The 14,967-nt window shown below is 35.4% G+C and overlaps 1 protein-coding gene across 2 annotated transcripts in view; it reads left to right on the top strand.

The window, feature by feature from the left end:
- The window catches only part of TULP4 (TUB like protein 4), a 199,172-nt gene that overhangs the window by 112,896 nt on the left and 71,309 nt on the right, over positions 1 to 14,967 (top strand). For both annotated transcript variants that reach the window (XM_072643805.1, XM_072643806.1), the window contains exons 2-3: positions 1,947 to 2,075; positions 4,950 to 5,111. In XM_072643805.1, coding sequence (XP_072499906.1) covers positions 1,947 to 2,075; positions 4,950 to 5,111 — 291 coding nt within the window. The remainder of the gene's footprint in view (positions 1 to 1,946; positions 2,076 to 4,949; positions 5,112 to 14,967) is intronic.

Below are 14,967 nucleotides of genomic sequence, written 5' to 3' on the forward strand. Positions count from 1 at the left end.
TTATTATCCTATTAACTAGTATATGCTTGTGTAGACCATGAGAAGCATTGATTTCTGTCACTCCTCACCCACAACTTTCTCCAGGCTTCCTGTCTTCCTTGTCTGGGGCTGGGTATTTGAATACTAGTGAATTTCTTTCTCTAAGGTTTTAGTAGTAACTCTGGTACACCTATGTGTGTGTGGGAGGGTAGAGGATAGGTCACATTTCTACAACTTACTGCTATGGACCCTGAGCCCCATTATTGTGCTTCCTCAAACAAATCAGCTAGTCATAACCAATGCAGGAGAAATTGATAATATTATCATTATACTATATGCAACTTTTAACTGAATCATTTAGAAACAGAAAAGAAGGGGTTAAATATCTACAGAAAATCTGAAATACTCAGTGTGACAAAATACAAAATAGGCAAAGTGTAAGTAAGCCAATCTCAGAAGGAGAAATCAGGCAGCCTGCCCAGTGAAAAGGTACTGGGACCTTATGCATTTATCAATCAATAAATAGGTATTTATGAAGTGCCTGCTATGTTCCAAGCACTGTGCTAGGTACACAAAAGTCAGAGTATCAATTTAGAGATAGAAGGGACCTTAGAAAACATTTAATTCAACCCTCTCATTTTATTGAGACTTAAATTTTATTTAGAGTGGTTAAGTGATTTGCCAAATGTCACACAGTTATTGAGTGTCAGAGGTAGGATAATAGGGTCTGATAATTCTGATATATTCTGATAATTCTAAATCAAGGTAGACTCCATGTTTATCAAATTATTTTATAGATCAGTTGCCTAGGGTCATGGTTTAATTTGAAGCAGAACCAGAACCAAAACCCAGGCATTCTAATTGCCAATCAAGTGTTCCTTCTGTGAAAGCTATGTTCTGGAAGCTTTGGGGCCATTAGTTGGGGAGAGCCTTTTGGAAAGATATATAGTTGGCCCACGCATCCCACAGGATTCTTTGTGAAGGACAGAATTGGATTTACTATATGTATTCCATTAGCTACTGAAATTGTTGGAACAGCAACAACTATGTCAGAAGTCAATGAATTGATCACTGTATTTCAATATAATTGGTGTCCTTTATAATCCTTTTTATTTTATGCATTTAAAAACATTCTGAGAAGGAGTCTATAGGCTTCACCAAACTGCCATGGGGTCCCTGAGATAAATGTGCAAAAGTTTCAGAATGCCCGATTTAGGGCACAAATCAAACTGAAATTCTGATCATGTTTTATAGTCTACTCTGTTTTGGATGAGTGTTGAGAGTATCATTTTTACCAACAAAAATAACTTTTCATATCTGCAGGATTTGATTCTTCAGATTTTATCTCAGAAAGCTTAATGGCTTTTAATATTTTGTTTTAATGAATCAATTAAGATTCATTTCGGCTACATGTTGATGTTGCTCAAATAGCCATGCTTAAGCATTGAATCTTTTGTGGGGAAGAAATAGCTAGTGAAGGTATAGAATGATTTTAAATTCCAGAGTAAGGCAAATATTCTTTAAAGAGGAAAGGAAGTGTTCTCCCCTTTCTTCATAACTGAGCACATAATGCACATAATGAAAGAAATTTTACACTGATAATGTGACAGAAATTTGAAGGCCTTTATTTAGGGCCTTTCCTGGTTGCCAATGTCCGTTGAAGGCTTTCTTAAGTTTTAATAACGGTGGGACGTATTTTGGGCATGTTCTTTATTCTTTACGTAGTTGTATTCATCAAAAATCCTTTAAAATCTGCATTAATTCAGTAGTTATACCGGAAATCATTTGCTCTATTAAAAAGATGCTTAATCTACTGCATAGTTCTTCCTCCCACTTCTCCCACATTAGTCAAATCAATATTTTGCTTTTGCTCATAGGGTTCCATTTTATCTCAAATCATGTCATTATTAGTATGTTTGACCTCTGATTGTATAGAAATAGTAAAATTTTTTTTGGTTATTTTATAGGTAGTACTGGTAAGGTGGAATGAACCATTCCAGAAATTGGCCACCTGTGATTCAGATGGAGGAATATTTGTATGGATTCAGTATGAAGGCAGGTGGTCTGTGGAACTGGTGAATGACCGAGGGGCACAGGTGAGTAAGGTCTCACTGATAAAAGAATGTTTGAAAAAAAGTTGAAATAGTCTTGAGCACATTTATTAACATTTTTCTTTTTATTTCTTATAATGTTTACACCAAGTGAAAGTAGAAAATCAACTTACTTTCAGCTTTATTGCTATCATGAGAAATCTCTAGTTTTCATTTAAAATTGAAAAATCATTCTTACCTGAGTTGTTTACTTGTGATTACTTGTGAAATTCAGGTTTTCTGAGTGCTCGTATTAGTACACCACTTGTTGGGCCCTTTTTAAAGAATATTTTCCTTTTGTGGCATCATCACCTTACGTTGTGAGCTCTGTGCTCTTTTTCTTTATAGCTTATTCTTTGACCAAAGATTTACAATACTGTCTTCGGTAACAGTTTCCATAAATTTGTATACTTTTTGTCATTTTTCAGTTTTTCTGTTCCAACCTCACAGTCAGTACTGCTATAGCTTAACATATGTGTTTCTAAAAATCACTACTCTCTACGTAACGGCACAATAAAAACCTAAGGCTTATAAAACTTCGTCAGTAACACATTGAAAAGAGATAGGAAAGCCTAATAAAAATAGAAGTAGTTTTATACATGTTAAGTGGTTAAGAAACATACAGATACTGCAATAAATAGTGGCAGTGTCTGCAGCCTCAGGCTGTTGTTCAGCCTGGATTGGCAAAATCGAGTCACTCTGGACTGGTCTCATTGTGCCTCAATTTGGAGGGCCAAGGGAGCATGCCATCATGGGGGAGAAGCTATGTACATAAGGGACTAAATCCTCCTTCATCGTCGAACAGGAGCCATTAGTTGTGTTGCTGTCATGGAGTCAGGGAAGAGGTTGTACTAAGTTGCAAGGTACATATGCAACTAATCATTTTACCATGCAATGCATTTACTGTGGCAGTGACTGTAGCAATTAAGAGGTGCTTCACATACATGTTGCCCTGAGATGAATTTTTGTCAACATAAATATGGATGACTCCTCCTCCATGTTGGTTACATTCTTCAGTTACATAATCTCTAATAATCTCTGTATCTCAGCCAAGTTCATCTGCCGTTTGAGAGTTAAACATATTGGAAAGCTGGAAACAAACACTGTGTTGCATCATGGGGGACGGGCAAACCAGGTCTGCTAAATCCACAACTCTTATTGCACCAAAGGATATATAGTAAATATGGCACTTTACCCTGAAAAAGACATGGCTTATTTGTGGAAGTAGATGTGGAAAGAAGTGCAGCTTGTGAGTTTATTGTGAACTGGTGTAGTCTTCTGTGTTCTCTTGAAGCTTCTTCATGATGAAATCACACATAAGCATGTGACAGCAAGAAAAGTGGGATTTGTTTGGAGTTGTTTTCCAGTCTCAGGCTAGATTGTGAGCACATGAGGATTCAGTTGTCTTTGAGCCCTGATGTGCTGTGCTGAGTCATGTGGGTTTCGTGCCTACTGACTGAGCTGGTCAGAAGCCAAGTCTTCGTTATATATACTAGGAGGTTATTATTTTACTTTGGGGGTTTGCTTATGAGAAGGATCTTGTGATTATCTGATTGAGACTTTCAGTGGCTGTATGTTCAGGCTATGCCCTCCCCTCCCCCCCTCCACGTAAAGGCTCTTGTGATCCAGGGATGTATGTAAGTTGTATCGCAATATTGCTCTGATTCAGGCAGTAGAGCCCTCTCTTGGTTTTGATAAAGATAAAAAGGTTATTTGTTGAATAGATGGAAGTCTTGGTAACTTTGGGAATGTAAGAGACAAAAAGATGTCTGAAAGCATTTGTTTGAACTAATTAAAGTGACTCCTCAAAAGTCACCTTTCCTTTTATAAATGCAGATTTAAGAACCTGTGATAGTAGGCCCCCCAGGTATGCTAGGTTGCTTAGTGATAGAAAGCAAACACAAAATTCACATTATCCTGAAATCATTTCCTAATGTCAGTCATTTTGGAACAAATTTGCAATAGCAAAACAGTTATTTCTCTCCACCTACATAGAAGATAATCCATAAATCCATACTTTGGAGATTCTTATTTACCATTACATGTCTTCCTTTAATATGACTATCATTCTAGTACTCACATAATATGTATTAAAGCACATGCAGGCCTGTGGGGCAGTTTCCATTCAGTAGCATTAGCAAGAGTATGGCGTTGTATCCAATATCCTATATTGAAAGGTTTTAGTGAGGAATGTCCTTTGCTATATCATCATACTTTAATTAGTTCGTTAAGCTGCTTTTTCTCTTAACCTCTAGAGTGGTAATCTACGAAATATACTCCACAGTCCTGAAATGATAGAGGATCATCTGAATGTGGGGGAAATGGGCTGAAATCCTGCCCTCTAACTTCAGGACTTGTCTGTGACATGAGGAAATAATACATTGTGCTCATTATCACCCAACAACATTCCTTCCTCCATACCTTTCAGTGCTTGTGCAAGGTCTGAACATCTCTTTTGTGCCAGGCATGGATTTTTCTGGATGATTATAACTCTTCTGGACCTTGGTGTCTGCACTAGCAGCTGTACAGGCCATTTGAAACATTCCCCGCTCCTAATCTTAGCCACACCTTCTACTCCAGGTTCTTTTGTGGTTATAGATCTCGTTAAGATTCAAAAGATTGTAAAGGGCCAGGTTGTGAAAATCTTTAAATACCTTTGATCTTTTACTGTAGTATTGTGAGAAAGACTGAAGAATCATTAAAGAAAACCTATTTTACTGACATTTTAATAACTCTTCATCAAGCATTAATTGAGCATCCTTATTACTAATTTTATAGCTTTTCACCAGAATTTGTTGTTTTAGGCATTTTTTATTTTTACAGTAGTATTTTTCATTGATATACAGATATTTAACCTCTTTTTTAAATGTGTGTCTTAAGGTCAGTGATTTCACATGGAGTCATGATGGAACTCAAGCTCTTATCTCATATCGAGATGGATTTGTGTTGGTTGGTTCAGTCAGTGGACAAAGACATTGGTCATCAGAGATTAATTTGGAAAGTCAGATCACATGTGGCATTTGGACTCCAGATGACCAACAGGTAAAGTTTTCTTTAAAAAATGCATGTGTGAAATTTTAAATGTACATAAAAGATCATTTATGAAATATAAAGACTTCTCTGTCAAGTTTAGTGGAATCAGCTATAAAGAGAAAAGTTTCATAACCAGAGATCTAAGTAATTTTTTTTACAAAAAGTGAACAAAAGGCTAATGCAATTGCCCTGGATTTAAAGATTATTTCATGATTTATTGGATAATATTAATCAGGTCATTCTTTAGTAGTTCAATTTGAATATTGTCAAAAGTATTTATAGATTAAATTAGAGAGACAAAAAGTTGCTGAAAAATAGAATAATGTGCTAGAATTTCTTTAGTTACCGATTTTTGGCTTAGGTAGCAGAAGAGTGTTACCATATTTGGAAATGAAATATTTCTGTACCTAATGAGTTACATAAAGAAATGGAAATGATGCATAATAAAATGAAGTCATGAATATTAGCTGTACAGAGCTGAGTAAACAAAATAAATTTATGCTAGAGGTGACACAATTTTGAAAGTATTAAGAGATCAGTTTATCAGAAATGGGAAGATGTTAACTGACTAGAAAAAAATCAGCATTAATTGCACAAAAATTGATGTTCAAAGGAACGTCAATAATTACCAATTCATACCTGCTTTCTAACTTTTATTTAAAATTTTTAGGCAAACAACATTTTGAGGATATCTGCTGTTTGATTTTTAAAAATGAGCATAGAAGAGACAGACTCATTTTCCTACAAGAAGCCAAATCTTTATAGTCAGATAGATTACTCATTGCTCAACTGAATCTGTGTGGGTTGTTGTTCCCCACAGTGATGCAGATCTCATTTCATCTACTGCTATGTATCATGTGTGACTCTGGTTGTTGTTTCTGGTTAATAATCTAATTACAAAGAACTAACTTAACCCCTAGGTACCTATTCCTTTTGTATCCTTTCCTTGCCTTCTTTCTCATGGCATCAGAAGGAGCCATCAGACTCTTTTTTTGTCTTCCCTCACCCTTGGCTTATCTTTTTTAGCAGACATTTCCCTAATGACCTTTTTCTTTTCTTTTTTTTTTCCACTCTTATTCTTCTTTGACTTTCCTCATTGGTTATATGTTACAGCCTGCATACACTCACCATTCACCCTTTTCATTGTCCTTTATATATTTATTTTCAGGTATTTAAACGCTTTTAAAAATGTCTTCTCGTCATAAAGGAATACCTGTAACTATTGGTATTAAAAAGTTGGATTTTTGTTTCTGGGGAAAACATATACACACACACACATATATTCATTTGTACACAATATATGTACACATATATATTCATGTACAAGTTCTATAGGTTATCCATACCAACTAATATTATTATAATTTGAGCAATAGACATTCTTTATCTACTGTATCTTGTCTTACTTAGGCCAAACTTTTTTGAGTGATTAATGAGGCCTTACAGCATACCCAAGCTAGATGCAACAAACTAGAGCATCTGGAGGACCTTACCATTTAGATGGACTCTGTCTCCAACTTGGGCTGCAGGCTAAATCTTCTCCATTAAAATGATAAATATTTTTGTTGAGCTTACATCTTCATACTATATAAGCTTTGTCTGATACTTATGATTAGAGGGAGTCATTGACCATGATATATTTTCTGTTATCTTTCAAGAAAACTTGAAAGATTTAATGTATGGACAAGTGATACCTTATTTGAAGAGAACATTTACAGCAGCATTTCTTTTAATGATGCGAATTTTTTATTTTTGTTGTTATCAACAAACTATATGTGTAAGGGAATCTCTACATCTTTTCAGAGAATTGGTAAAGATGTGGTCCATATCACATTAGTGATACTAGTGGCTCCATTATTCTTGATGGTGTTGAAAGAGGATTTTTTTTTTAAAGCACTAAAGTGTTCCGTTAAGAATTGACTTAACTAACTCAATTTTTTGTATTTGCTTTTTTTTTTTTTTTTTTTTTTGCATTTACTACTGGGACATCTTAAAGTAAAATGTGCCCTTCAGTATCTTCCTCCCCCTAATCACTTTACAGAAGAAAACTTGGAGGACTTTGATAGTTCAAGGAAGTTGTTCTCTTTATTCTGGTAAAGTTCTTAGTAGGCATTTTAACAAATGCTTATCCACTGACTAGACTGATAAAGAAAATACTGTTTTGTTTCTCTGTGACCTTATTTGGGCTTTTCTTGGCAAAGGTGCTGGTGTGGTTTGCCTTTTTTTTTTCTCCTGCTTATTACAAATGAGGAAACTGACACAAACAGGATTAAGTGACTTGCCCAGGGTCACACAGCTAGTAAGTGTCTGAAGCCGGATTTCTACTCACTTCTTCCTGACTCTAGTCCCTACTCTATCCAGTGTGCTTTGTTCAGGTGTAAATGACAATACTAAAAAGGATACATTATTTTCTTGGTAACAATTTAAACATCCTCCTTTCTGTGAGCAAACTGCCACATGGAGTACTTTTCTCCTACTCAAGTAGCTTGGGAGAGAGAATAAAAAAAATGCCACATTGACCCACCTGCCTCTCTGGTACTAATGGAGTCTGTTGCACTCTTGAGTGAATAAACTTCACTTTAAAAAACTGTGTCTTTCTCCTGTGCTGGCTTAACCAGTGGCAGTAGCTAGTCTGGACTCAAAGAAAATCTGCATAACAATGATTAAAACTGTTATAATAGTCTTTGCAGACTGTTTTCATTCTTGTGTTTTGTTTTCCTCCTTTCATTTTCATCCTAAAATGCCTTTGGGACTTTGCTTTCATAATTGAGTCTCTTACCAGGCTTTCTTAGGATCATAGGACTATAGTTTTAGAGCTATAAGGCAGGCACTGGGTCATCTAGTCCAATCCCTTCATTCATAGATAAGGAAGCAGACACTTAAGAGAAATAAAGGTTAAAAGTACTTATGATGGGAAGTAAAGCGAAGAAATTTCAAGTATTAAAAGTAAAAAGTAATGCAAATCTGGAACAATTATTAAAAGCAAATATTGTATTTTAAAATATGACATTTTCTGCTTTGTAACCCATGTTGTTCTTAGTTTTGCTGTAAATTTTAGACTTATACCTGGACTTCATTGATTCCTAGTTCTTTCTCTTCTCTCTGGTCAGCTTGCACATTAGGTTTGAAGTTATTTAGATCACTGTTCTCTAAGCTTTTTTGAATCTGATACCCATATCAGTTTAAAAAAATCTTGGTGGATATTCTAGGCAGGGATTAGATTATAACTGCTTTGAGAAGCAGATTCTCTCAGCTCAGAGGGGAAAAGTTTAGGAGCTTGAAGAGATGTAGAAAATCAGTCAGTTAACAGAAATGGGTAAGTATTGGATTATAATAGGCTGAAGCCTTTTTTTTTAAACTTTTTTTTGTATTCCCATACCCTTAACACATTGACTGACATATAGTTGGTGCTTAATAAATGTTTATTGATTGACTGTAGTGGATTAATGATAGTTGTGAATGTGTTAGAGACAATCTGTGTGATTAGAAAGGTGATGTACCAGAAGCTGGAGGTCCATACACAACAGCTACCAAGATTTTAGTTGGTTGGTAGATATGAATAGCATGAACCTCCTCAAAGAAAGAGAGGTTACTGAGTGGTAAAGGAAGGGGGAAAATCTAGAAGTGGCATTGGGGAGCACAGAGTAGTCCAAATCCTCTGCCTCAACCAGTAAGCCAAGGAAAACTAGTGAAGGTGTGGCTAGTACTGGAAAGAGCAGTCAGAGAGACTGTGTCATCAGAGGGGAGCCACGTTTTAATAAGAGCTAGTAGATGGTAGAAGTGGGAGAGGAATAGATTTAAGATGAAGGGAAGTTCATGACTATGGAACAGGCATTCCAGAGAGTAAAGTGGAAGAGCCAGGTGGAGTTAGGGTGAAACTTTGAGGTGGGAAGGAATCGGGTGACTCGGGGTGTGGAATGGAGATTGGATGATGATCTACAGGAGTTTAGATCAATAGGAGGTGAAGGCTATGACCATAGTGAGAATGGTCATCACTGAGTTGAGGCAACCACTCTTATAACCTCATATGGGAAGCACCATAGGAGATGGGAGGCCTGAAATCAGAGGAACAGTTGGTAGCTGTTGTGTATAGACCTCCAGGTCATTCCTCTTTCTTCCTCAGTGATTTTGATATCTGGCTTACAATTTTTGTTTCCTAATTCCTGCCCTCATACTAGGAAACTTGAATATACGTGTTGATTCTCCCACAAATACCCTCAACATACTCTACTTACCTCCTATGAGCTATCCTTGACCACAAAGGTGATCATCATACCTTTGATTTTGCCATCACTCACAGTTCTGAAATCCTCTTATCTGACCATATTGGCTTTTCATCTCTCCCTCTGCCTTCCCTTCTAGTCTTCATCCTCACCATGCCCTCCAGTCCTTTGGTCCCTTAATTCTTTCCCAGGCCATCTCCCCTGCACTAGCCACTCTTTCGTCTTCTCCCCGTCTTGACTCCTTGGTGAACTAGTGCAAGTCTAAATTGTCCTACACTCTTGAATCCCTAGCCCCTTTATCATATTGCCAATTATGCCAAGCCATGCCTCAATTTTGGATCACTTCCAGCATTTGTCACCTTTGTGCCTACATATGTACTGCTAAATGAAGGTGGAGAAAATTGCACAGCCTTTCTGACTGAGTCTACTACATCTTTATGTTACATAACCTTGGAGGGAACTAAGGGGGTGTAGTAATAGTGTTGCCTCTGCCTCAAAAAAAAATGACAGAGGATAATTGTAGTATTTAAAAGAAAATGTATAAAACAAAAGAAAGTTCATAATAGACAAGGTATCTTTGAGAACGTGTTGAATTTATATTACATACTTTATAAAAGCAATCTACACATAATAGAGATTTGCATTTTCATGTGTAGTCATCTTTTTCTGTTCTGCTTTGCATATGGAAATGTTCTCTCTTTCTCTCTTTTTTTGCTGTTTCTAAGTACAGAATAAAAAAAAAGGAAAACCTATGGGTTATAATGAAAACTAGAATGAGAAAATCAGAGTTTGCCAAAGATATACTTAAAGTCCAATGTGGCATGGATTTGTGATAAAAATTAAACAAGTTTAAAGTTTTTACATTCAAATTGGGAAGGGACAGGTATTCACCCTTGGAATCTCCAGTGCCACAGGGAGGTTATAAAGGGAGTTAAATAGTACACGGAGGTCCAAGTATTAGTTTTGTTATGCTTTGATGCTCTTTAAAAAAAGAAAGGAAATAAAAAGATACATCAAGGAAGAAATGTGAAGTGTTACTTCTTACCACATATGTAAGGTGGGTGGATATTATTCAGACAAAGAGGAAATAGTGAGGGTGAATAGGTGACACTTGAATCTTACTTTCATCAAAACTGGTCCAAGGAGGGTAGGATAAACACACGATACAGTGAATTGGGTGCAGGAATATATTCCACCCAGTAGGAGGGAAAGGGGAGAAAGAAAAATAAGAGGGAAGGTAGATTTAGGGAAATGTTAGTCATAAATGAAATTAACTCCAAACTTAGTGGGGAGGTTATTAAGAGAGGCTTAAGAAGAAAGAACTGATAAGAACCTGCGATTGGGATCTGGGTGAGAAGAAGACCATCAGGGGAATGTAATTTTTTGCCCATTGTATCAAACAAAGAACACTGGTGCTGAGCACACTCCTTTCTTGGTGACCTCTTGATTGAATGTGGAAATTTGTTTTACTTGATTGTACATGTTTATAACGTGGATTTTGTTTTTCTTTCTCAGTGGGGGAAGGAAATGGAAGAGAGATAAGGCATATTTTTGTTGATTGAAAAAATTTAAAGACATAAGTAAAGAGGAGAAAAAATAGAATAGATTGGAGGAAAATACATATGTAACAATCATAACTTTTAATGGGATGAACTCACTTATAATATGAAGTAAGGTAGTAGGTTGGCTTAAAGAGCAAAATTCAATAATGTACTGTTTTTTTGGTGATTTGAATTGACTTAGAGGATTCAATTAAAACATTTTCATCTTCAAAAGAAAAATCAAATATCAGTAAATTTAGGCATGCGACAAAAAAACTAGAAAACTAACAAAAATTTAAAAACAAATACTAAACTATGAATTCTGAAAATCAACAGGATTGATAAATTTGGAAGTAAAAAAAATCATTGAATTAATAAATAAAAGTAGGAGCTGGCTTTTGGGGAAAATAAAAGCAAAAATGCAAACCAAAAAACATAAGCCGTTACCTAATTTGATTAAGAAAAAGAAAGAAGAAAGCCTAATTATCAGTATCAAAAATTAAAAATAACTCACAACAAATGAAGATGAAATCAAATAAATTATTAGAGACTTTTATTAACTTGTAACTTTTTAGCTCATTAACTTTCTTACGGTCACACACCAAGAACACCACCATCTTGGTGATCTCATTGGTTCCCAGTGATTCAACCCTAGTCTCTTTGCAAATGACTACTAGATCTATATATGCAGACCTAACTTTTTTCTCCTGGAGTCCACTTCCACATCACCAGCTGCAAATCAGACATTTCTAAATGTCTGCCTCAAAGGCCACGTGTCCATAGCATAACTCGTCTTTCTGCACACAGCTCTCCCACCTCTAAGTTTATCTCTCTTACTAAGTTCCCTACTTCCGTTGAGTAACCCAGATGTACAATCTCTGGTATATACTTCTCTATTCCTTACCCTTTATATCTAATCAGTTGCCAAGCATTCTTGGTCTCCATGGTCTCTCCCTTCTGTACTTTCCCCTCCACTTAGCCACCAAGTTGGTTCAGCACCTCTTCGATCTTGTACTTTTAAATTATTTCATATTTGGTTTTCCTTCAGCTGCCGGTTTGACATTCTTAAAGCTCAGTTCTGACCATGCCATTCTCCTTTTTTCTCGAAGCTGCCTCTTGTCTCTGAGATAAAATACAAACTCATTTGTTTGGCATTTAAAACCTTTCACAATCTGGCAGTGGTCTACCTTTCCAGTTTTATTACATGTCCGTCTCCTCCATGTACTCTGCGTTCTAGCCAAACTGGCTTTTTTGCCATTGCCTATACATAATGTTTCATCCCCCTTTGCTGGTTCTTTGCTTAGGCTGTTGCCACAGCTACAATAAGTTCAGTCACTTTGACACTGTAGAGCCCTTAGTTCCTTGAGGGCACAGCTCAAGTACTACCTCACATGCCTAAGTCCAACCAGTTCTACCTCATTGCTCATATTCTTCTCTCTAAAAGTTGTTTTATGTTTTATTCGGAAAGAATTTATATTTACATATCTGTGTATATGTTGTCCCCCTTAATAGAACATCAGCTTCTTGAGGGCAGGGACTATTTCATTTTTATCTTTACATCCCAAAATGCCATTTCAATACCTAGCACGTAGTAGACACTAAATGCTTGTTGAATACATGCTAAGGGGAAAGTAGTTATCTCTAAGGCAGTTGTTTGTACACTTTTTTGATTATCTCCAATTTTTATCATGTTTATTTTTAAAATATTAAATTACATTAATATAAATTAATAATATTTTTAAAATATTAAAGCCTAATTTTAATTTTAAAATATTAAGCCTAATTCTGTCTGTAAACCTTCTACCTTGCTCCTAGTTTTCTTGAATCAAACAGTAAAAATATTTTTCTTTAGCCAGTTAGATCTTCAAATACTTGAAGACAGCTATCATTTCTGTTCTCCACTCATCCCAAAGTTAAATATTAACTTTTTTCTTTCACTGAGTATCATCTGGCATTGTCTCAAATCCTGTCATCATTCTCGATTCCTTTACCTGGTCATGTCTTGCCCTAATAGTGTGAACTGTAACTGAATCCAGTACTTCCTGTGTGGTCTGTCCACACAGGAATGAAACTACCACTTACACTTAATACAATCTAAAATTGTATTCATTTTTGTGAGGGGTGGTTGCTATCTCATTTTTGTTGTCTCTTCATGCCTCCCTATCTTTTATTTGTGAAACTGAATTTTCGAACAAGTGTCAGGTCATTTGACTCTACTTACACTTAGACTTGTAAAAGCAACAGTGGTGGTGTTGATTTTTTTTTTTTTTTAGTTTTCTATATTTAACTGTGTCAGTATTAGCTCTTTTTGAAAATTTAAATGCTCTTATACCAAAACCACTACGAAAGAACATGGGAGGGTTCTTTTGCAAGTACAAGAAAGAAATGAGATCTTAGTGATTTGTTACTCTTCTTGACACAAAACAGTTAAAATTCATTTTACAGGAAATATACCCCTGTACAATGCTTGTATTCTTATGTAAAGGAGTAGGATTCATACAAATGACTAGTTAAAAACTGGTTTTGGGGAAAAAAAATTTTTTTTAGATTTGAAAAGAACTTCAACCTTGGTTACCTAGTCCAACCTTCTAACTAAGGTATGAGTCCCTTCTGTGGCTTTCTCAACAAGTACAACCACCCCTTATAAAGAATCATTATCTCAAAAGAGAGCTTATTCCTTTTTAAAATTACTCTTATTATTATGGTGTTTTTTTCCTACATTTATCTGTAATCTGCCAGTTCAGTTGCCTTCCCAGCACACTCTTTGCAAGAATTCTTTCCTCCAGTTTATTCTGTTTCTATCTGTTTTTCATAGTTTGTTTTCATGTTGACTCTCCATTAGATTGTGAGCTCATTGAGAAGAGAGACTGGTTTTAGGCTTTTTTTATATCCCCAGTGTTTAGCCAAGTTTCTGGTACATGGTGGAAACTTAATAAATATTTAACTTGGTATGATTTCCTTTAACTTCATCCTTTCATTCTAGTTCTCTCCTCTGGAACAAAGATGAGTAAGTTTAAGGAACCTCTTATATTTGATAGCCTTCCACTGTTTAGATAGCAGTCTTGTCCCCTCTGACTTACCTAGGCAAAATTCCATTAGTCAAGGGAAAGGTTGGAACTAATAAAGAAAATTAAGGAATATGGGGTAGATAAGAATTTCCTTCTACCCTACTTAGTTAATATTATACAAATTTTGAAGTTATTTTTTAGGGTTGTTTTTTTAAAATATATATTCTACTTCTATTGTAATATTCCTTAAGGGAGGAAACAGAACTTCATTGATGCAGCTATAAATAATTAGCATTTCTTTTTCTTTTCTCAGTAAGTAATTTTTTCTTTCTCCTTTCCATTTATACATACACACACAGGCAGGCACACACATATAGGATACAAAGTGTAAATGAACTTAGAATACTCGTCATCTTTCATGTTGTTGAAATTGTAGTTTTCTTTAAGCATTATGGAGGCTAGATTATCCATAGGTCATCATACTGAAGTTGTGAGTATACAGATTGCAGACTGTTTCAGGAAAATTAAATGCAAAAACATCTTAAATCATCTCTTTCCTAAAATTAATATTCCCTTCATTATAAAAATTATGAAAAATAATTTCTAACGCACATTTTGCTATAAATTACATCTTTTAAGTATATATTGCTAGACAATCTATTTTTTAATTCAAATCCATTTGATATTTCATTTAACCAAGCCCAAAATAGATTTATCTTGATTAATATGATGGCATTGTGGCAAGGGTTTTAACACAGAGCCTTTTCTTGACTGCTAATATTTAGCCAGATGGCTGAGTTACATAAACAGAGCTTCACAGCTTCTCATGCAGTTTTCTGAAATTGGACACTGCTGTTTTGACAGGGTTCCTGTACTCAGCATTTAATGTCCTAGGTGAGGAGGAAGTAAAATGTGTACTGTTTTAACCCATTTGTGTTGTTGCCAAAGTAAATAAAACAGTCACCTTCGTGTCACTACTACATCTTGATTTTATTTTTTTTTTTTTGTCTTTTAGAAAAGTTCTAATCACTGGGGAAATTAAAAAAAAAAATTTCTAGCCCTGTTATAGAAGAAATGTAGGTAGAGATAATGG

Source organism: Notamacropus eugenii, chromosome 2, assembly GCF_028372415.1.
Source record: "Notamacropus eugenii isolate mMacEug1 chromosome 2, mMacEug1.pri_v2, whole genome shotgun sequence".
In the NCBI taxonomy this organism is placed as follows: domain Eukaryota; kingdom Metazoa; phylum Chordata; class Mammalia; order Diprotodontia; family Macropodidae; genus Notamacropus; species Notamacropus eugenii.